The 22,387-nt window shown below is 40.5% G+C and overlaps 1 protein-coding gene across 2 annotated transcripts in view; it reads left to right on the forward strand.

Annotated features, from left to right (window-relative positions):
- dntt (deoxynucleotidyltransferase, terminal) overlaps positions 1-22,161 on the forward strand; it is a 329,435-nt gene extending 307,274 nt beyond the window's left edge. For both annotated transcript variants that reach the window (XM_063071749.1, XM_063071750.1), the window contains one exon: positions 21,346-22,161. In XM_063071749.1, coding sequence (XP_062927819.1) covers positions 21,346-21,432 — 87 coding nt within the window. In that variant the 3' untranslated portion in view covers positions 21,433-22,161. The remainder of the gene's footprint in view (positions 1-21,345) is intronic.
- Positions 22,162-22,387: the final 226 nt, after the last annotated feature.

Genomic DNA, 22,387 nt, shown 5'->3' on the forward strand with positions numbered 1-22,387 from the left:
TAAGTTTCTTGTGATTAACATGCAGGATGATTCACTTGACATGAAAACCACATTAATACTGTGGCCAAATCAGGAGCTTCCATGAGGGACTCTCTCCACATTTTCCCAAAGTCCTTCCATCATCGACAAGACACAAACTAGCTGTGAGATGGAATACTTCCACTTACGTGGATTAGTGCAACTCAAGCAATGCTCAGGAATCACAATACTTTTCAGAAGAAAATGACTGTTTGATTGGCAAGCCTACCCATTGCTAAACATTTTAAGTTCCTTGGCATACATATCACTGAGGATCTCACATGGTCTGTATATACTGACTGTGTGGTGAAAAAGGCAAAACACCTCTTTCAGCTCAGATGGTTGAAGAAATTTGGTATTGAATTGAATGATCTTTATTGTCATTATACATAGGTACAATGAAACTTTGTTTGGCTTCCTCTCAGACAATTAAATAAAGCGGTAGATAAAAACAAGACAGTAATAGAAAAACAGTATTAAATAGATAAGTAGCAGAAAATAAGTTGCAGCAGCATCAGAATATCACAGTAATGCACAAAGTGCCATTAGTGCAAGTATTTGAGTCCTTGTGTGTGAGCCCCCAAATCCTAAGAAACTTCTACAGGGGCACAGTTGAGAGCATCCTGACTGGCTGCATCTCGGCCTGGTATGGGAACTGTACTTCCCTCAATCACAGGACTCTGCAGGGAGTGGTGTGGACAGCCCAGCACATCTGTAGATGTGAACTTCCCACTATTCAGAACATTTACAAAGACAGGTGTGTAAAAAGGGCCTGAAGGATCATTGGAGACTTGAGTCACCCCAACTGCTACCATCCGGGAAACGGTACCGCAGCATAAGAGCCAGGGCCAACATGCTCCGGGACAGCTTCTTCCACTAGGCCATCAGACTGATTAATTCATGCTAATACAATTGGATTTCTATGTTATATTGACTGTCCTATTGTACATACTATTATAAATTACTATAAATTGCACATTGGACATTTAGACGGAGACGTAATATAAAGATTTTTACTTCTCATGTATATGAAGAGTGCAAGTAATAAAGTCAATTCAATTCAATAATTCAAATTCACATTCAGATTTCTTTATCACATGTACATCAAAACATACAATAAAATGTCATTTGTGTTAATTATCAGCATTCCCAAGGATGCCAATCATGAGAAGGTCTGCCGATGAGGAAATCCAAATCAACACACACAAATGCTGGAGTAACTCAGCAGGTCAGGCAGCATCAATGGAAAAGAGTAAACAGTTGAAGTTTCAGGACGAGACCCTTCATCAGGACTAATGAAGAATCTCAGCCCAAAACATCGACTGCTTACTCTTTCCCATAGATGCTGCCTGGCCTGCTAACTTCGTCCAGCATTTCTGTGTGTTATACCCAAGGACGTACTGGGGCAGTCATACATCCTGCTGTCAACATTGCATACTCACAGAGTTGAGCAGAACAACATAGAACGTAAAAAAATACAACACACCAAGCAACACAGCAAAGCAAGCCCCTTTCCTCCCTCTTCCCACCCACGCATAACCCCCGGAGAAGCCGTCTTTGGTCTCCAGCCTCCAGTGGACTTATGCATATGCAGACATTGGGACTTTGACTTTCCCTGTGGACTTGCAGAGACTCAAGTCATTAAGGCTCCGGCCATTGAGCCTAGACTTCTGAATTTGAATTTGAATTTGAATTTATTTAAATCTTACATCCATCCCACAATGTGAGGGAGTAAAAATCTTTGCGTTATGACCCCGTCACAGTCTACAGATATGTGAATTTATAAGTCTTATGGCTTGTAGAAAGAAGCTGCCCCATAGCCTGTTGGTCCTGGCTTTAATGTTGCGGTACCGTTTACCAGACGAAAGCAGCTGAAACAGTTTATGGCTGGGGTGACTGGTGTCCCCGATAGTCTTCTTTACGCACCTGCTGCTGTAAATGCCCTCAGTGGAGGGAAGTTCACATCCACCGATGTGCTGGTCTGTCTGTACCACTCTCTGCAGTGCCCAGCGATCAAGGTTGGCGCAGTTCCCATACTAGGCAGTGATACAGCCAGTCAGGATGCTCCCGATGGTGCCCCATAGAAGTTCTTGAAGATTCAGGGGTTCATGCTGAACTTCTTCAGTGGCCTCTGGGATTGTAGTGACGAGGAGGATCAGTGAACCACAGCTAACTCAAGCAAAATCAACACAAGATCACTGTAGAACAATGTAACTAGTTGGAAAGTATCTAACTGGGCCTTCAAAATCCTTGAGCAAGAAACCCTGTAGTTATCATCACCTCCAGCCATATCCTATCCAAGTGAGGCACATAATTCGTGCTTGGCAGATGTATTCTCTTACCTAAGTGGGGAAATCTTTGGTATCACAGAGACACAAGATTTGGCAAGTGCTAGAATCTGGAGCAAAAAGCAAACTACTGAAGAAACTCAATGGGTTGAACACCTGTGGGGGGAAATGTCTTTGACATCCACGTTCTTCATACAGCTAGAAAACCTGATAACTGCTTGTCACTGTGGGAGAGAATGATTTCAGCCCCCAACCATGCCTTTGCCAACCTCACAGGCCATCTTGGGGCATTTTCCCATGCAACCACACAGGAAATGAAGTAGTTGTCCTTTTACCTCATCCATTCCTAACATCCGGGGAGACAAACTGCCTTTTTAAGTGAATCAGCAAATTGATTTAAATTTCTTCCAGTCTTGATTACTGCATCTGGTGTTCACAAATCGAGAAACCAGTCACAAATTGGGTGATCTCCTTTGGAGCACCTGCTGTCTGTTTGTAGAATGACCCTGTGATTCCAATTTCCTGCTTCTGTAAATCTCCAAACCTCTTTCACCACCCTCTCTCTCTTCCCATCTGGAAAATGGCACCTCATTAGCCAGGCTGCTATTTATAGGCTTTGGTTCAGCGGTTAACACCATCATACCCCAGAAAATAGTGGGGAAACTGTTCTCACTGGGTGTCAACACCGCCATCTGTAACTGGATTTTGAGCTTCTTAACGGAAAGGCCACAGTCAGTCCTTGGGGGCAGCAACACCTTTAGTCTCATCATGCTGAGCACTGGTGTTCTCTGAGGCTGTGCGCTCAGCCTGCGACTGTTCACACTACTGACGCACGATTGCGTCGCAGGATTCAGCTCAAACTGTGTCATCAAGTTTGCGGATGACAGAACAGTGGTTGGAGTCATCACAACGAAGATGAGTTGGAGTACAGGGAGAAAGTGGAACGGCTGGTAGACTGATCTGAGAACAGCCTATGTCTGAATGTCTAGAAGACCGAGGAAATCATTGTAGACTTCAGGAAGGTGCAGGTGAACCTTTCCCCTCTGTGTGTACATGTCTCCTCCGGAGAGAGAGTTAAGTGCACCAGATTCCTGGGAGTTCACGTCACACCTCACCTGGTCCCTCAACATTGCCTCGCTGAGTAAGAAGGCACAGCAGCGCCTCCACTTCCCAAGGAGATTGACGCAAGTGTGACAACCCCCACCATCTTAACTGAATTTTACAAGAGCACCATTGAGAACGTTATGAGAAGCTGCTTCTCCAGCTGATAAGGGTGCAGCCGAGCATTGGACCAGAAGTCCTGACAAGGGACTGTGAGACTGACAGAGAGGATCATTGGGGTTTCCCGACCATTCATCAGGGACATTTATCGGGAGTGTTGCATACACAGGCCCTTAGTATTATCAAGGATCCCATCCATCCAGCCTGCATCCTCTTTGTCTTTCTTCTATCAGGCAGGAGACTCCAATGCATAAAAACAAGCGCGTTCAGTGTGGGAAACAGTTTCTTCCCTCAGGCCATTAGGCTTCTGAACTCGCAGATCAGATTGAAAAGTTCAGGGTGTCGGAGCCAGAGGTGAGGTTTCTAGTCTCTGCTCCGTGAGTTCTCCTCAACTCTGCATTGAAATTCAGCTTACTGCTCCACAAGGTTTATTCATCTCAGCACTGAACTGTGGCTGTGGCCTGCAACTATCACAGTGTGGACTCAATTTCATGAACTTCAGTTCTGAATGCTATTTGCTTACTTTCATTGTGTGCACATTTTGTTTTGTCTCTGTACATTGGATGTATGATGGTCTTTTGTTTTAATGCATTCTATTGGGTTTCTTTGTTTAGTAGCTGCCTGTAAGACGACGAATCTCAAAGTTGTGTAAAGTACACATATTTTGGTAATAACTGCACTTTGACGTTGAGTTGACCCTGCCGCATTGCATTCGAGGTGTCACCAGTTAATCCGTTCTATACCTGACAATATTTAATTTAAGCACTTTACTTTATTTGTGCATAATTCATCTGTAGATTACTTTCCTAGATATTGTGTGTTATATGTGTGTTATGTACTATATACTACTGAGCTTTACACCCTGGATCAGGGAAATATTGCCTCATTTGACAGTATTATTCAATGACAATAAACTTGACTTGACTGTAGCTTTCTGAACTGTTATATAATGAGGCCTCATGCAAGCATTTTCCATTAGGATATCATTTGATACTAATCATTGGACTCTAATTTTATGCTTATTCCATTTTATTCTCCCCATATTCCCATCAGCTGCCCCCAGCTTCTGCCTCGCAGTAAAGGCAGTTTATAATGGCTCGTTAATCTACCAATGTTCACATCTCTAGGTCGTAGATTGAAATGTAGCACCCAGAATAAAACAACACTAAAGTTCAAAAGTTCCAAGTATATATATTATCAAACAATGTATACTACCTACAACCTTGAAATTTATCTTGCGATTCAGACTATAGGAGAACATGCCAACTCCATACAAATAAAACCTGAGGTCAGAATTACTGGAGCTATGAAATAGCAGGTCATGGAAATCACCTGCAGGCCAAAAAATATCTTCAGAAATGTTGCCCTTCTGTGATTTTTCGGTGAGTTCTACTTGTCTCTTAATGAAGCAGTGAACTTCCATGGATTCATGGGGAGTTGGATACTTTCCAGAAAAAATGTTAACTGTACTTTTTTCCTCATTTCTCTAGATATAAGCAGAGTGAATAAACTTGACAAACATTCAAAACATTCCTTCAGTAATGTAATATTTTAAGTACTGCAGAACATAGAAATGTAGAGAAAAATAATTAATAAAACGTAAGGAGATGTAAGCCTTTCGATCAGTGACAAACACAGAAGTAAATTTGAAAAATGAACCTAGCTGGTAAAAAATAAGACAGTTCTAATTTTGGAAATGCTGAGAGAGGGGTAATTTAGTGAGTAAACAATACTGGCAGCAAGCTTCACAGGCACCCAATCTTTTGTCCATTATTTTAGAAATTGTACAGGGTTGTGTTCATTATGCTTGATAATTTGAGTCCCGAAGAAGGGTCTTGGCCCAAAATGCGGACTGCTTATTCATTTCCAAAGATGCTGCCTGAATTGCTGAGTTCCTCCAGCATTTGTGTGTGTTGCTCTGGATTGCCAGCATTTGCAGAATTTCTCTTGTTTGTGGTAATTTTAGTGCTTTTCTGTTTATAGTCTTGATAGAGTGAAAGGATAGCAAGGTATTTGTCCCCTTCCTCAGTTTCCCAGCAGATGTTAGGAATACAGTATGATACCTGGTGAGCTGCAGCTGATGTGAGTGCAAGTCATTGTTAGTTTTGTGTCAGTGGATCAGTGTCTATGTCTGTGATGTGGCTGAGCTGACCCATCAACTTCACCATTTAACCCATTGAAATTAACATCCCCCAAAGGGTTTACCCTATAACAGACTCAGACATTGGAGTTTAATTCTAAAAAGTTTGAGGACAAATGTTTGTAGAGTTTTGTTATCAATTACCATATGAAGATATTCTGCCGTGTGAGGTTAGTATCTTCATTGCATTCCTCATTTTATCGCTGAAATTAAAAAAAAATCCTTCTGACTGCACATTATGAAGCTGTGTTTAAGGATGACATTTTCAAAGTATTTGAGGTAGGCAGTGACTTATGATGGTTTCATATCCATATGCAAGGCCACCCATCACTTACACAGAACAAACAAAATCAGCTTTTGTTCCTTTGTCCAGTGCAAAACTAAAACTCTAAAGTAGTAAATGATTAATATCAACAGGATAGAAATGTTACTTATTCAGGAATTGTAGGTAATTACCTTCAAACCTTTTACGAAATCTAGCACCATTGAAATGGTGTTAGACAATGTCTGTTACGGGGAAATTATTACAAAATATTCAAGTCAAGTCAAGTCACTTTTTATTGTCATTTCAACCATAACTGCTGGTACAGAACATAGTAAAAATGAGACAACGTTTTCCAGGACCATGGTGCTACATGAAACAATACAAAAACTACACTGAACTACATAAGAAAAAACACAAAAACTACACTAGACTACAGACCTATCCAGGACTGCATAAAGTGCACAAAACAGTGCAGACACTACAATAAATAATAATAAATAATAAACAAGACAGTATAGTAGGTTGGTGTCAAGCCAGGCTCTGGGTATTGAGGAGTCTGATGGCTTGGGGGAAGAAACTGTTACATAGTCTGGTTGTGAGAGCTCGAATGCTTTGGTGTCTTTTTCCAGATGGCAGGAGGGAGAAGAGTTTATATGAGGGGTGCATGGGATCCTTCATAACGCTGTTTGCTTTGTGGATGCAGCGTGTGGTGTAAATGTCTGTGATGGCGAGAAGAGAGACCCCGATGATCTTCTCAGCTGACCTCACTATCGGTTGCAGGGTCTTGTGATCCGAGATGGTGCAATTTCTGAACCAGGCAGTGATGCAGCTGCTCAGGATGCTCTCAATACAATCTCTGTAGAATGTGGTGAGGATGGGGGGTGGGAGATGGACTTTTCTCAGCCTTCGCAGAAAGTAGAGATGCTGAAATTTCTTGACAATGAAATGGGAGGTTAAAGAACCATTTCCCATGGATTGTAGCACTGTAAGCCTACAAGATAGCAGATTGGTGACTTCAATAAATGATTACAGCAAAGTGTAGAAAAATGTTAATGTGTTTATTGGCAAAGTGTCAACTGATGCTTTCTCCTCTCTTATTAAAGTTATTGATCATGAATGACAATTTGACAAACAGGATGCACATCAAAACTGTGATCAAATTTTCAGCTTTTTTTTTGCTAAGCAGAGAAAATGATGATGTTTCAAGCTACAAATATGATTATCTCTAGCTCTGAGTCAAGAGATTATGACTTTGAGATGATGGTATGACTAACTGTTGGAGCAAAGTGACAGGAAGAGAGACCTTGCTGCATTTATTAAAATTGATTGAAGGATAATGGGCTGAATTTTAATGTTTAGAAGTTTGGGAGACTTTGGGAAGGGTTAGTACCCATGAAAGTGACAATATCAGAAAGCTGATCCCAAATTGCTGACTTCCACAGTTAACTGTAGCAAATTAGATTGCTTTCATGTAACCCCTTGGGGGAGGGCGGATGTCAATTTTAATAGGTTAATTGGTCAATTACAAAGAAAATTATCATGGTTTTACAATTTAGGGGGTGGGTTCTTGGTCTGTTCAAGTTTTCCTGAAATTCACCTGTGAAGCAACGCGTGAAAACTGCAGCCATTAAGAAGGCATGCATCCGTGCATCCTTTGAAAGGATTTGTTTGTATGTTCTGAGGTTATTTGATAATTTCGCAATTCTAGGGAATTGTATTAATAATCTTTGCAGTAGAGCTCTGATATATCTAATCAAATCAAGCATTCTGGCATTATTTTGCATAGAACTCTGATGTGGCATGACTTGGACATCAGATGAAAACCAAGACGATCAACAATGCTAGCAGCAGCAGAACCACCAAGCAAGTGCATGAGGAGCAGGAATTACTCCAAGTCTCACAGATCCACAGCAGAGAAGGGAGCAACAGTGAAATGTTGCTCTTTTGAAGCCTACAGGCAGAGGAAACGTTTCTCTAAGTCAGGCAATATGTGTAGAGCATAGGACAACCTTACATTCATCAGGTCTAAAAGTCTGATCGACTTTGTAAGGCATGACTTGCCTTGCACAAAGCCATGCTGATTGTACCTAAGCAGGCAATGCCTCCCTAAATGTGCATAAATGCCTTCAGTATCCTCCCCAGTAGCTTTCCTACCACTGACAAGAGGCTCAGGTGATCTTAATGACCTGGATTATCCCTATTTCCTTTCCTGAACAAAGGCACAATATTTGCTGCATTCCAGCCCCCCTGACTATTACAGTAACAGGCTATTCTGGCCCAAAGAGCTTGTGCTGGCAAATTACACTCATGTGACCAATTAATCTACTAACCTGTTACATCTTTGGATTGTGGGAGGAGACTGAAGCACCAGAGGAAACCTACGCAGCCATGGGGAGTACGGCATGAATTGAACCTGTGTCACTGGTGCTGCAGTAGTATTATGCTAACTACTATGCCATCACGCTGCCCCCAGGTGGCATTCCTAAAGCATTTTTATACCTGCATTAAAAACATAAGGGTAGCTAATGAAAGATTAGGGCCACTGATAGACAAAGGAGGGAGTTAATGTCTGGAGCCTAAGGAAGTGGGTGAGGTACTAAGTGAATACTTTCCATTAGTATTCACAAGGAGCAGTTCATGGAGGAGAGTGAGATCAGGGAGAGGTTTGCTAATATTCTAGGTCGTATTGAAATCGAAAAGGCAGGGACGTTAGATTCTTGAAGAGCAATATGGCTTGACGGGATCTATCCCAGACTATTGAAAGAGACTGAGAGGAGATTACGTTGACAGAGGCTTTTGTATCCTCTTTAGTTATAGACTAAAATCCCAGAGGACTGGATAATAGCCAATGTTGTTCCCCGTTTTAAGAGCAATGGAGACAAACCAGGAAATTATAGGTTATCGAGTCTTACGTCAATGGTAGGGAAATTATTAGAGAAGATTCTTAGGGATAAAAATTGCTCGAAACTGGGAATGTGTAGACTTATTTGGGATAATCAATATGGAAGAGGCCATGGCTTGCAAGTCTGATTGAATTTTTTGAGCAGGTAAGAGTAGCTGATTGATAAGAGTAGGGCAGTAGACGTTGTATACATGGACAAGGTTCTTCATGGTAGGCTGATCCAGAAGATTGAGGCAAATGCGACTTTGTGACTGGTTTCAATTTGGCCTGGCCTTAGAAGACAGAAGGTAAGACTGGAAAGGTGTTATTCTGGCTGGAGATCAGTGCTGAGAACTTTGTTGTTTGTGATAAACATCGGTGAGCTGATTCATAAGTTTACAAATGACACAAAAGTAGACAAAAGTTGTGGATTGTAAGGAGGTTTGTCAAAGGGGTCAGCAGGATATAGACCAGTTGATAGGACTTCTCAGAATCAGAATCAGGTTTAATATCACCGGCTTATGTCATGAAATTTGTTGTTACACAGCAGTAGCACAATGCAATGTGTAATAATAAAAACTGTGAATACAATAAGAAGTGTGTGTGTATCTATATATACATATATAGATATATGTGTATATATACATATGTGTGTGTATATATGTATATACATTAATATGTGTGTGTAGAGTGTGTGTGGATATATATATATAATTAATAAATAGTGCAAAAATATACTTGCATTAAATGCTGAGCTGTAGTCAATAAACAGCAGCCTGACATAAGTATTGTCCAGGTGGTCCAAGGTCGCATGACTGCATGAAGAGCCAATATAGATGCCTCCATTAATAAATGGATGGTGTGCAACCATGTAAAGCTCTGAACGCTCAATCAGCTGGCACAGTGTTTTCATCTTCAGCAGCAACAATAGACAATAGGTGCAGGAGTAGTCCATTCGGCCCTTCGAGCCAGCACAGCCATTCACTGTGATCATGGCTGATCATCCACAATCAGTATCCAGTTCCTGCCTTATCCCCATAACCTTTGATTCCGCTATCTTTAAGAGCTCTATCCATCTCTTTCTTGAAAGCATCCAGCGACTTGACCTCCACAGCCTTCTGGGGCAGAGCATTCCATATATCCACCACTCTCTGGGTGAAAAAGTTTTCCCTCAACTCCATTCTAAATGGCCTACCCCTTATTCTTAAACTGTGGCCTCTGGTTCTGGACTCACCCATCAGCGGGAACATGCTTCCTACCTCCAGCGTGTCCAATCCCTTAATAATCTTATATGTTTCAATAAGATCCCCTCTTAACCTTCTAAATTCCAGTGTATACAAGGCCAGTCGCTCCAACCTTTCGACATATGACAGTCCTGCCATCCCGGGAATTAACCTTGTGAACCTACACTGCACTCCCTCAATAGCAAGGATGTCCTTCCTCAAATTTGGAGACCAAAACTGCACACAGTACTCCAGGTGTGGTTTCACCAGGGCCCTGTACAGCTGCAGAAGGACCTCTTTGCTCTTATACTCAATTCCCCTTGTTATGAAGGCCAGCATGTCATTAGTTTTCTTCACAGCCTGCTGTACTTGCATGCTTGCTTTCAGTGACTGATGTACAAGAACACCTAGATCTCGTTGTACTTCCCCTTTTCCTAACTTGACTCCATTTAGATAATAATCTGCCTTCCTGTTCTTACCACCAAAGTGGATAACCTCACATTTATCCACATTAACCTGCATCTGCCCACTCACCCAGCCTGTCCAAGTCACCCTGCATTCTCATAACATCCTCCTCACATTTCACACTGCCACCCAGCTTTGTGTCATCGGCAAATTTGCTCATGTTACTTTTAATTCCCTCATCTAAATCATTAATATGTATTGTAAACAGCTGCGGTCCCCGCACTGAACACTGCGGTCCCAGCATTGAACCCTGCGGTACCCCATTGGTCACCGCCTGCCATTCCAAAAGGGACCCATTAATAGCTACTGTTTGTTTTCTGTCAGCCAGCCAATTTTCAATCCATGTCAGTACTCTGCCCCCAATACCATGTGCCCTAATTTGCCCACTAATCTCTTATGTGGGACTTTATCAAAGGCTTTCTGAAAGTCCAGGTACACTACATCCACTGGCTCTCCCTTGTCCATTTTCATAGTTACATCCTCAAAAAATTCCAGAAGATTAGTCAAGCACAATTTCCCCTTCGTAAATCCATGCTGACTCGGACCGATCCTGTTACTGCTATCCAGATGTGTCGTAATTTCATCTTTTATAATTGACTCCAGCATCTTTCCCACCACCGACATCAGGCTAACCGGTCTATAATTCCCTGTTTTCTCTCTTCCTCCCTTCTTGAAGAGAGGGACAACGTTAGCCACTCTCCAATCCACAGGAACTGATCCTGAATCTATAGAACATTGGAAAATGATTACCAATGCGTCCATGATTTCTAAAGCCATCTCCTTAAGTACCCTGGGATGCAGACCATCAGGTCCCAGGGACTTATCAGCCTTCAGACCCAACAGTCTATCCAACACCATTTCCTGCCTAATATAAATTTCCTTCAGTTCATCCATTACCCTAGGTCCTTTGGCCACTATTATATCTGGGAGATTGTTTGTGTCTTCCCTCGTGAAGACAGATCCAAAGTACCTGTTCATCTCATCTGTCATTTCCTTGTTCCCCATAATAATTCACCCGTTTCTGTCTTCAAGGGCTCAATTTTGGTCTTAACTATTTTTTTCCTTTTCACATACCTAAAGAAGCTTTTACTATCCTCCTTTATACTCTTGGCTAGTTTACCTTCGTACCTCATTTTTTCTTCACGTATTGCCTTTTTAGTTATCTTCTGTTGCTCTTTAAAAGTTTCCCAATGCTCCGGCTTCCCACTCGTCTTTGCTATGTTATACTTCTCTTTTATTTTTATACTATCCATTACTTCCCTTGTCAGCCACAACCTCCCCTTACTCCCCTTAGGATCTTTCTTCCTCTTTGGAACAAACTGATCCTGCACCTTCAGCGTTATTCCCAGAAACACTTGCCGTTGCCGTTCCACTGTCACCCCTGCTACCCACCTACCCACCACTGCACACTCTCCATTGTCTAGTAAGCAGCAGCCTCCAGAAAGTAAAGGGCCATCTTTTGCCAAACAACAATGTACAGGGATTAGACTTGCAGGAACAAGAGGTAAGAAGCACAGAGCCTCTTCAAGCGATTCTGAGGATGAGGAAGAGAAAAGTGATATGATCAATACACCAGCAGCGGTGCATAATGTTGGGCAGGATACCTGGACTGGACTCATTAACCCAAAGGCTAAATATCACAGCTATTGCTAATGTGACATGAAAATAGATAAGTGCTGGGAATGCTCAGCAGGATTACTGTAGTTGCATCTTTGGAAAGATGTGACTTACTGTGTCAATGACTTGAAAAGTGAGTGAAAATCAGTAATGAAACAGGTTTTAAGTTGTAGAGGAAGTAGTAAGGAGTTAGAAGAGCAAAAGCAAAAGATTGTGTTGGGGAAGACCTGGAAATAATGCATGAAGAAGGATGGTGAAGGTCCTGTATATCTGGAAGTGGTGTACATAGGATAGGATGACTGACATCTTAGCGACCAGCAAAGGAGAATAAGAGAAACCTGAATCATTTGAGATACAAGTTAGAATGACCTGAAATCATTGAGTTCAGTGTTCAGCCCTGAAAGCTGTAATGTGTCAAGTCCGAAGGTGGAATGTCCCTTGAGATTGTGAGGCAGAGTCTTAGGATTAAATTCAAGATGGCGGACAAACAGATGAGAATAAGAGCATGTGTGTAGACAGAAACGATTGTGCATGTTTCTGCAAGCTAGAGTGAGCAGTGAGATCCTAGACTGGGACTTAGGGGGATAGGTTGAGTGGGTTGGGACAAGAGGACAGTTCAAGCATAAAATTAAAACTCATTCTGTGTTTGAACCAACCACATCCATTTAACTCTGATCTCAATTGAAATATTTTGATTTACTTTGCTACCCAAACTGCTGAAATCATTCTAGAGTGGGATTGAGAAACAAGGCTCTAAACAAAGAACTGTATCTTGTATACTAATGTGTGAAGAATCTGCCTGGTACACTCTAAGCTGGAACTGTCAGTTTAGATAGGTTCCATTCATCTGAGATCAGGTTTCCAGGCTTTCCTTGGGGTGTTACACACATCAGAATGTGGTGAATGTGACAGTGCCCTTGCCTTGCTGTGTCTAATCCATTAAAACTCACTCAGTATTGAATCAACAAAGTGGCCTACTGAGCTCCTGTTGCTGACTTTATGAGAAATTTCCAGCCACATCTTAGTTATTTTACTGTCAGCGGGTAAACCTCCTCCATGAGGGCCTTTGCAGCCCACAATGTCATAACTAGAAAGGCACCACTAAAGTTTGATAGCTTCGTCACAGTGTATTCACCCGGCCAACTTGTTCTGGTGCTCATGAAACTGCATACGTGGAGATTCTCTGCCTATGCTAATTTATCAGGAAACAAAGAGATAATATGGTAATTTTTGGGCTGGTTTGAAAGCCATTGGTGGATATACTTCAGAATCAGGATCAGGTTTCATAGCATTGACATGTCATGTAATTTGTTGTTTTGTAGCAGCAGTACAGTACTATATGTAAAATACTATAAATTACAGTAATAAATATATATGAAAATTACATTAAATAAGTAGTGCAAAAAGAGAGCAAAAATAGTAAGGTGGTGTTCATGGGTCAGTTCATTGTCTGATGGTGGAGGCGAAGAAGCGGTTCTTCAGGCTGTGTGTCTTCAGGCTCCTGCCTCCTCTCGGATGGTGGTAATAAGACAAGAGCACGTCCTGAGTGATGGGGTCATTAATGATGGATGCTAACTTTTTGAAGCATTGCCGTTTGAAGATGTCCTCAATGCTGGGAAGGCTAGTGCTCTCGTTGGAGCTGGCTGAGTTTGCAACCCTCTGCAACTTGTTCCAGTCCTGTGCAGGACATGCCAGATAGAGATGCAACCAGTCAGGATGCTCTCCACGGTACATCTGCAGAAATTTGTTAGTCTTTGTGACATACCAAACCTCCTTAAACTCCTAATGGAATATAGCCGCAGGTGTGCCTTCTTTGTAATTGGTTTGATATATTGGGCCCAGGATAGATCTTCAGATCTTCATGTTGACACCCAGGAACTTGAAACTGCTCACCCTTTCCATGGCTGACCACTCGATGAGGAGTAGTGTGCGTTTCCTCGACTTCCTATTCCTGAAGTTCCTGAAGAATCAATTACATGGTCTTACTGATGTTGAGTGCAAGGTTGTCGTTGCAGCACCACTTAGCCAGCTGATCTATTTCACTCCGGCATGCCTCCTGATCACTATCTCAACAACAGTTGCATTATTCACAAATTTATAGATTTTTCATTATAGATTGAAACTTTTCAACGTGCTAGACAATGCTACTGGATACCTCCATTCCTGTTTTTTGTTATATATTTTTTGATTCCTGCTGCACCAGACTAGAAGAATGAAAAAGTTTTTCCCTAGTGAGAAAGTAAGATGATCTGTCATTATCTCCCTTTATAGAAGAATTAAAACTCCTGCTGCTTTCTTTCTTTAAGTCTTTTGTTTTTCATCTGTATACTCAGAGGAAGTGGTGGTGTAAAAGAATTATGTGCATCAGTATAGAGAATAAAACAGGGGTCCAAACAAACTTCATGGATATCTTTTGGATTTGGACAACTTAAGTAACATGAGTTGACTTTGCACATTATTAGTGATAAAATCTGTAGTTCAATGCATTCAGCAATTTTAAAACTTACTATACTGATTGGGAAACTATAGAATTATCCCATAGTAGGGAAAAACTCATAATCTATGTGTGGCACATTAGCAAATCATTAAGGTCTTGTTGACTTTTGGAATTAAGTCCAAATGCAATAGACTTAATATGCAATGGAGCATATTACTTACTCATACATAAGGAAAATATTCTATTTAAATAGCGATACATTGACTATCAGTGTGTTTTCTCATGTAATGTTGAAATGCAGTCTTGCTCTGTAATTCATCATTTGGTAAATTCTGGATTCTGCACTGCCATCTGGCAAGTGCCAAGCACAAGCAAAGATCTTCCCCAAGGGATCGGGGGGAAATTAGAAGGTGAATCACCTCTAGTGTTGCTCTTGCACTACCTGTTAACCAGTTAATTGGTGCCAGAAATCTGGCAAACTGCCCACCTGTCTTTGCCTACAGAGTAGGAAGTGATATATGAGACAAAATGCAGTTAATGTGAGTTAAATATTTTACTCTTACGTGTATTTATATGAAAGCTACGGTGGGTACTTTGATCCAGAATGAGTAAATAACGTGACTTGTGTGTGGCGCCTTTTCCCCACTGATGGATGAAGGAAGATCATGAAATAAAAACAATGGTGGGTGGAGCTCACCAGCGGAGTGAGCAGTAGGAACACATTTGTCGTTTTGTGAATTCAACACCAAATGCATGGAAAAGCCGAGTACAGTGGTACATTCATTTATAACCTGATCTATGTATATAATATCAGGTTGTACATGAATATAATAACCGATCTCTCTCAATCTGCCTTCTAAACTGTAATTTAGCAAAGCATCCTTCCTCCAAGTTACTCAACAGGGATAACAACTGTACACGTTCTCCCATTTCCATCTGTCCATTCACCCATACTTTTATAAAGAATCACACCTCTCCTCATGGTCATCTTCAACAAACTTTCTGCAAAGGGATTCTTTTGGCGACCGAGAAGGAGGTCGAATCGTTTGGACAGAGATGGCGCTCAGTACTTCGTGTCGGAGAGCTGATCAGAGCTCGAATTTTTCGGATAATTCAGAGTCGAATTGTGGTCGGCATGGCAGGGAGAGTTTTTCTTCCTTCTCCCGTCTGCCTGAGATGTAGGACATCTGAGAAACTTCGAAATTTACTGTGCTCATGGACTTCTTCATCAAGTTATGGTATTGTGCACTGTTGTAACTAAATGTTATAATTATATGGTTTTGTCAGTTTTTTCAGTCTTGGTCTGTCCTGTGTTTTGTGATATCACACCGGAGGAAATAATGTATCATTTCTTAATGCATGTATTACTAAATGACAATAAAAGAGGACTACATGTCTTCATAATCTAATCTTCAGCACAGAGAATTTGCTTTAATTAACTCTGACCTTTTACCTTTTCTCACCTGTGTATCACTTCCCCCTTGGTCCCTTCCTCCCTCTCTTTCTCCTGTGGTCCACTCTCTTCTCCTATCAAAGTCCTTCTTCTCCAGCCCTTGACGTTCCCCTTCTACCTGGTTTCACCTATCACCTTCTACCTGGTTTCACCTATCACCTTCTAGTTAGCGTCCTTCCCCTTCTCCCAGCGTTTCACTCTGGCATCTTCCCCCTTCCTTATCAGTCCTGAAGAATGGTCTCAGCCTAAAACATGAAATGTTTATTAATTTCCAGAGATCCTGCCTGATCTGCTGAGTTCCTCCAGCATTTTGTCTGAGTTGTCTTAGAGTTCCAGCATCTGCAGACTCTCTCGTGTTTATGATTTGCTTTAATTATTTCATGGCAATGAAGGCAGAGACAGAGATCAAATCTGGCGGATTTTTTGTTTGTAAACTCGCATTGATGTGTTTTTTAAATGGGTTGGAAGTTAATCAGTCATTATAACTTGTCCCTAGTGTGGGTGAATTTAGAGGGATTTGGGGAGTTGTTGGGACATTAAAATGGTTTCAGTTTTCATTGGTGTAAATGGGTGTTTGATGTTGGGAAAAATATCGTTGGGCTCAATGGTTTATTTCCATACTATATCACTCTATGACTCTGTTTGAAATTTCAGAGAAAAATATATTTGACCTGTTGAGGTGATTAACATAACCAGCTAGGAATTACTTGATGTTCATTCAACAGTGGAACAGATGAACATTTTGAGATGGAAAAGGATACAAGGATTATGATTCAGAATGAAGTTGCCCCTCTTGTTTTTGATGTACTGTAGTTTTTGTTTCCTGTTTGTATATAGCACTGCTATGTGTGGCCAGTGCTAATTCAGCTGTTGACGGGTACGCATCACAGCATGGGGCTTATACCATGAGCAGTTAAAGCCTCTTAACAATGGCCATAAAAACAGCTTGCACCTTGCAAAGTGAAATGCAGCTGAATGTTTATTGGGACTCAAATTGACATTTGAAGAAAGGAACCACATGGGAGAGAAGTGGCTCCAGGATTTTCCAAGATCCTTAATGTCTTGTTAACTTATTTCTTGCAATGCTTTATGAAATAAACACCTGGGATCTTATGCTCTTGCATCTTTTTAGTACTATGCTGTTTAGCCTGTATTAGCTTTTCCTGTTCTTTCTGCAAAAAGATCATATCTTGTTCCTCTGTATTAAATTTCATCTGCCGCTTGTCTGCCCAGCTTACAGTTTGCTATGTCTATCCCCCCTACAGTTTCCATGTCTTTAAGATTGGTGCCTTTTTCTAATTTTGAAATTTGATGTGTTTTTTTGGACTCAGTGCAAAAGACTGTTTACTCCTTAGACCTCAGTTTTACAAAGTGGTCTGTTTAGATGAGTCTCCACTCTCCAACCCCATGTGTCTCAGCCTCCTCCATCACCTTTTGGGTCCTCAGGGCCTCCAACTTCCTCCCACCCACCCTACCTTCACTGAACCCCCCTCCTCTGATGCCACCAACTCTCCACCGCCCCCCCCCCCGATCATAGCTCAAATTCCTGCCATGTATTCAACATTCCTTCTGATCTTCCCCTCTCTGAGGCTACTCTCAGAGTGGAGGAGCAACACCTTATATTCCCTTTAGGTAGCCTTCAACCCGAAGATATGAATATCAATTTCTCCAATTTACAGTAATTTAATCTGCCTTCCCTCTTCACTCTTCAATTGCCCGTTATCTCTTCTCCTCATCATCCTATCATCTCCCTCTGGTGCCCCTCCTTCTTCCCTTTCTCCCATGGTCCACACTCCTCTCCTATCAGATTCCTTCTTCTCCAGCCCTTTATCTTCCCCACCCACCCGGTTTCACCTATCTCCTTCTAGCAAGTCCTTCTTCCCCTCCAACAACCTTTTTGTTCTTGCATCTCCACCCTTCCTTTCTAGTGCTGAGGAAGGGTAGTGGCCGAAATGTCAACTGTTTATTGATTTCCATAGACGCTGTCTGGCCTGCTGAGTTCTTCCAGCATATTGTGTGTGTTGATATGGTAAACAGAAGTTATAAGTCTTTGGGTTTGAATTAACCACACTTGAGTCAGATCCTGGTTGAGTTTTAACTTCAGTAGAACTTATTCCCCTCAAAATGTCTCTGTTTGTTCATCAAAAATTTATATCAGTGTATTCAAAAAAGGTTTTTCATACCATGAGACCTTTTAATTATCTTTGATCAGAAGTGAACACCCTTTACTTTCAACAGTTTAACTGTTAGCAGGTCCTGGGATGACTGTATTTCCCAAATAGGACTCAACCACATTGTTCTGAGCTTGCTGTCATTTATGAGTCAAAGCAGGTACATTGTAATTGGAATTGCAATCAGTTTATTTTTGTCGCATGTACCAGGATACAGTGAATTACCTGCCTTGCATAATGTTCATACTGATCAAGTCGTTACTCAGTGCATTGAGGTTGAACAAAGTCAAACAATAACATTGCAGAATAAAATGAAACAGCTATGGAAAAAGTGCAGTCCAGGGTAAACAATAAGGGTGCAAGATCACAATGAGGTGAATTGTGAGGTTAGGAGTCCATCTTATCATACTAGGGAACCATTAATAGTCTTATCACATCAGGTTAAAAGCTGCTCTTGAGCTTGGTAGTACACGTTTTCAGTCTTCTCTATCTTCTGATCAATGGAAGAGGGGAAAAGAGAGAAGGTCCAGTGTGGGTCTTACATTAGGCTGGCTGCTTTGCTGAGGCAGTGAGAAATATAGACAGAGTCCACCGAGGGGAGGCTGGTTTCTGTGATGCGCTAAGCTGTGTCCATAGCTCTCTGCAGTCTCTGTGTTTATAGGCAGAGGAGTTTCCATAGAAAGCCATTATGCATCCAGACAGGTTGCTCTCTATGGTGCAGTGATAAAAATATGTAAGGGCTGACATGGACACACCAAAATTCTCTAGCCCCCTGAGGAAGCAGAGATGTTGGTGAGCTGTGGCATCTATGTGGTTGGACCAGGGCGGGCTATTGGTAAAGTTGACTCCTAGGAGCTGAAGCGCTCAAGCCTCTCAACCTCAATGCCATTCATGTAGACAGGAGCATGTGTACCGCTCCTCTTTCTGAGCCAGTGACCAGTTCCTTTGTTTTGCTGACATTGAGGAAAGATTGCTGTCTGAAGATCGCGTTACTAAGATCTCTATCTTCTTCCTGTACTCTGACTCATTGCTATTTGAAATACAGCCCACTAAGGTGGTATCATCTACAAACTTGTAAATGGAGTTAGAGCAGAAACCTCACCACACAGTGCATGACTGTAGATCTAGTGGGCTGAGGATGCAACCTTGTGGAGCACCCACATGTAGAAAACTTGAGGTGATATGTTGCTGCTTGTCCTTACTGGTTGTTTTCAGTTGGTCAGAAGTCAAGAAACAGTGGCAGAGGGAGGTATTGACTCTCAGAATCCAGAGCTTAGTGATGAGTTTGCTTGGAATTATATTGAAGGCAGCACTGTAGTCAATAAACAATAATATGACTTAGGTCCCTTTACTATCCAGATGTTTCAGAGATGAGAGTAGGGTCAGGGAGATGCCATCTGCTGTAGACCTACTTTGGCAGCAGGCAAATTGCAGTGGGTTGAGGTTGATAGAAGCCAGGTGGGTTTAACAACAAGCTAGTAGTTTCATAGTCAGCCATTACTGAGATTAGAATCTTATTAAACTTATCTTTATATAAAACAACTTCCAATTTCCCATCTGCTATATCAGGTTTGTTAATTTGGGCCTCTGATGACCATGACAGTAATATAACCACCTTGCTACACATATCAGAATTTCATTTTTGACTCAAAGTTTATATACATTGTCAATGCATTCATGTAAGATTAAATCTCAAAGTAAAAATCTTGGAATCTGAAATAAAACTACAAGGGTTTGAAATACACGGTGCTTGTAAAGAAAATTAATGTTAAGGACTCTTTGGTTTACAACAAGAACAATCAGTTTGTGAATGACAGATATCCTAAGAATCCCTGAATGTGAATAAGAATAGAAATCTTGTTTCTAAATGGAAGGAACTGGACATTATTTTAATGTAGGCTGCAACTTTAGTTTGGTTACTCAATTATAAAGAAGGCAAAACTATTATCAGAGTTTGCTTTCATGATCTAAAGAACAATTACATTTATCAAGCTCCTTTCCTTTAAATTTTATTTAAGCCATACTTTGTCATACAAGCTTGTATTCAAGTTTCTAATTGAGACAAGCTGCCCAAAGTCATTTTGCAAATTTCTCATTCTGAAGCAATTTCAAGATTAGATTTTGTTTTGATTCAAGAGCTTGCAGCATTGCCAATCATAATAACATTGTACTTTATATGCAATGATTTATTGGTCAGATGACCACTGCAATATTGAAATGGAGGTTTTGACAACATAACAGATGGTGTAGAGGAATCAAAATCCTGCACTACCGTACTTTAATAATTACATATAATTCCACAGTTTTTAACCACATAGAACTAGTTATTCTCTATAACCAGATTGTATTTTTTGTGTGTGTGGCAAGGTGATATTCAGCGATGATTCATATTTTGTGTAGAATAAATATCAAGAATGCTGACAGGAGTCATTTTGCTGAATTCATGTCAGTGCTATTATAACACAAGCAAGTGGGTGTTGATGGATTACATGATTGGTAATAGGATGTTGCCTGTTGTTTGCACTGATATGTTTGGCTCTTCATTCTCTTATCTAAACTATTAAACAGTTTTGGATGTTTCACTTATATAAACACAATAGGGTAATTTTGCAAGTCTGCAATTGTGGTAAGAAACTTCAATGCCAAACTGGCATATAGGAAGTTTTCAGGGATGAATCCAAACGTCAAAATTTGTGGGCCCATTGTGAATTTACAAATGTGCTCCTAGTGGACAAGGTAAAATATAAAAGGTCTGGACTCACAAATCACCATTTTCCGTATTAAAGCAGATCATATTTATTTTTTACATAAAGTCTTATACAAGTCATTAACATGAATTATTAGACACACGCCTGGAATTTCAACTTGGGTCAATAGTATTAGTCACGCTATTTAGCAGTGTCAACACATTGTATTTTGCCTCTGAAATTCATTTCATTGAAAGCATTGTAATGAATTTCAGAAGCAGACTGCAATACACTGGTACAACTAAATAGAACATTTACCACTATTAACGTGATGTGGTTCTCGGCAAAAATCTCCCTACGTATTAACAGCAACAACCTGATCTGATTATTTTGGTGACTAGTATTAAATAAAGCATGACTTGAATTGCTAGTACAACATGGATGTCCATTGACTAAATTTTTTTGTTTCTCTTTTACAGCAGGTATTTCTTAAAGCTAACACTGAGGAAGAAATCTTTGCTCTCTTGGGCTTGGAATACCTTGAACCATGGGAAAGAAATGCTTAATCTCCAGAAGTAGAAAGCGTCTTTTCAATAAAACTCACCAATACGATTTTGGCAGAGGAAAATTATCTTATTTTGTATAATTTGATTTCGAAGCCATTGGTTTATAAAAAGCTAATACAACATTAATTTTCAACCTTGAGTGTCTAAACCATGATCTCAAGTCTAGCAGCAGGATATAACAGATATAAATTGTAAATGAAACTACTTTGTAGAGAGCTACTCAGCCACCCAAGTAATGGAGACTTAGGATCATAGTAAACAAAGAGGGTGATTGATTTTTATTTGTTGATTTGCTTATCAAAGAAAACACTGGATCTCAAAGGGGCTACATGGGCTACATGTAAAAAAATAATGACCCACAATCTATGGTCTTTTGGAAGGGTGAATTCCACATTTCCTTCGGCCAACTTTCTTAAAAATGTGTTAAAGAATGATTTATTGCGTTCACTATGTTGCTTGTTATTTTCTTTGATTTTTTTTCTCTCTGTGGTTACATATCAGATACCATAACAGTTTTGGAAATGACACAATGTGCTGTTATATGTAGAGTTCTGCAAATCCTTAATAAAGGTCTCATAACTTGGTTTAAACTATTCTTCTTGATATTATAATGTAAGAAATTATGAAAATAACAGCTTGCAGTAAAGCTCTGATCAATTCTAAATACATGATCACAGATTCTATAAATTTTACTGGAATTGTGGATACATCAAGCATCTCTGTCAGGCATTGTAGCCAAAATAACAAGCATGTACAATTTTCTTAAGGTAAGAATCTGAAAAACTGATGCAAAAAGATCTGCAACTTACACTTTTTCTGTATTGTTATATTTCCTTGTGATTGTTTATTAAATATCATTATATTGATACACATTACATTGATATACAAGTTATATGCATTATAGATTGAACAGATTTCAGTGGCTTCAAATTCATCAAGACGGCAGAGCTTCCTT

Source organism: Mobula hypostoma, chromosome 19, assembly GCF_963921235.1.
Source record: "Mobula hypostoma chromosome 19, sMobHyp1.1, whole genome shotgun sequence".
NCBI classification, from domain to species: Eukaryota; Metazoa; Chordata; class Chondrichthyes; order Myliobatiformes; family Myliobatidae; genus Mobula; species Mobula hypostoma.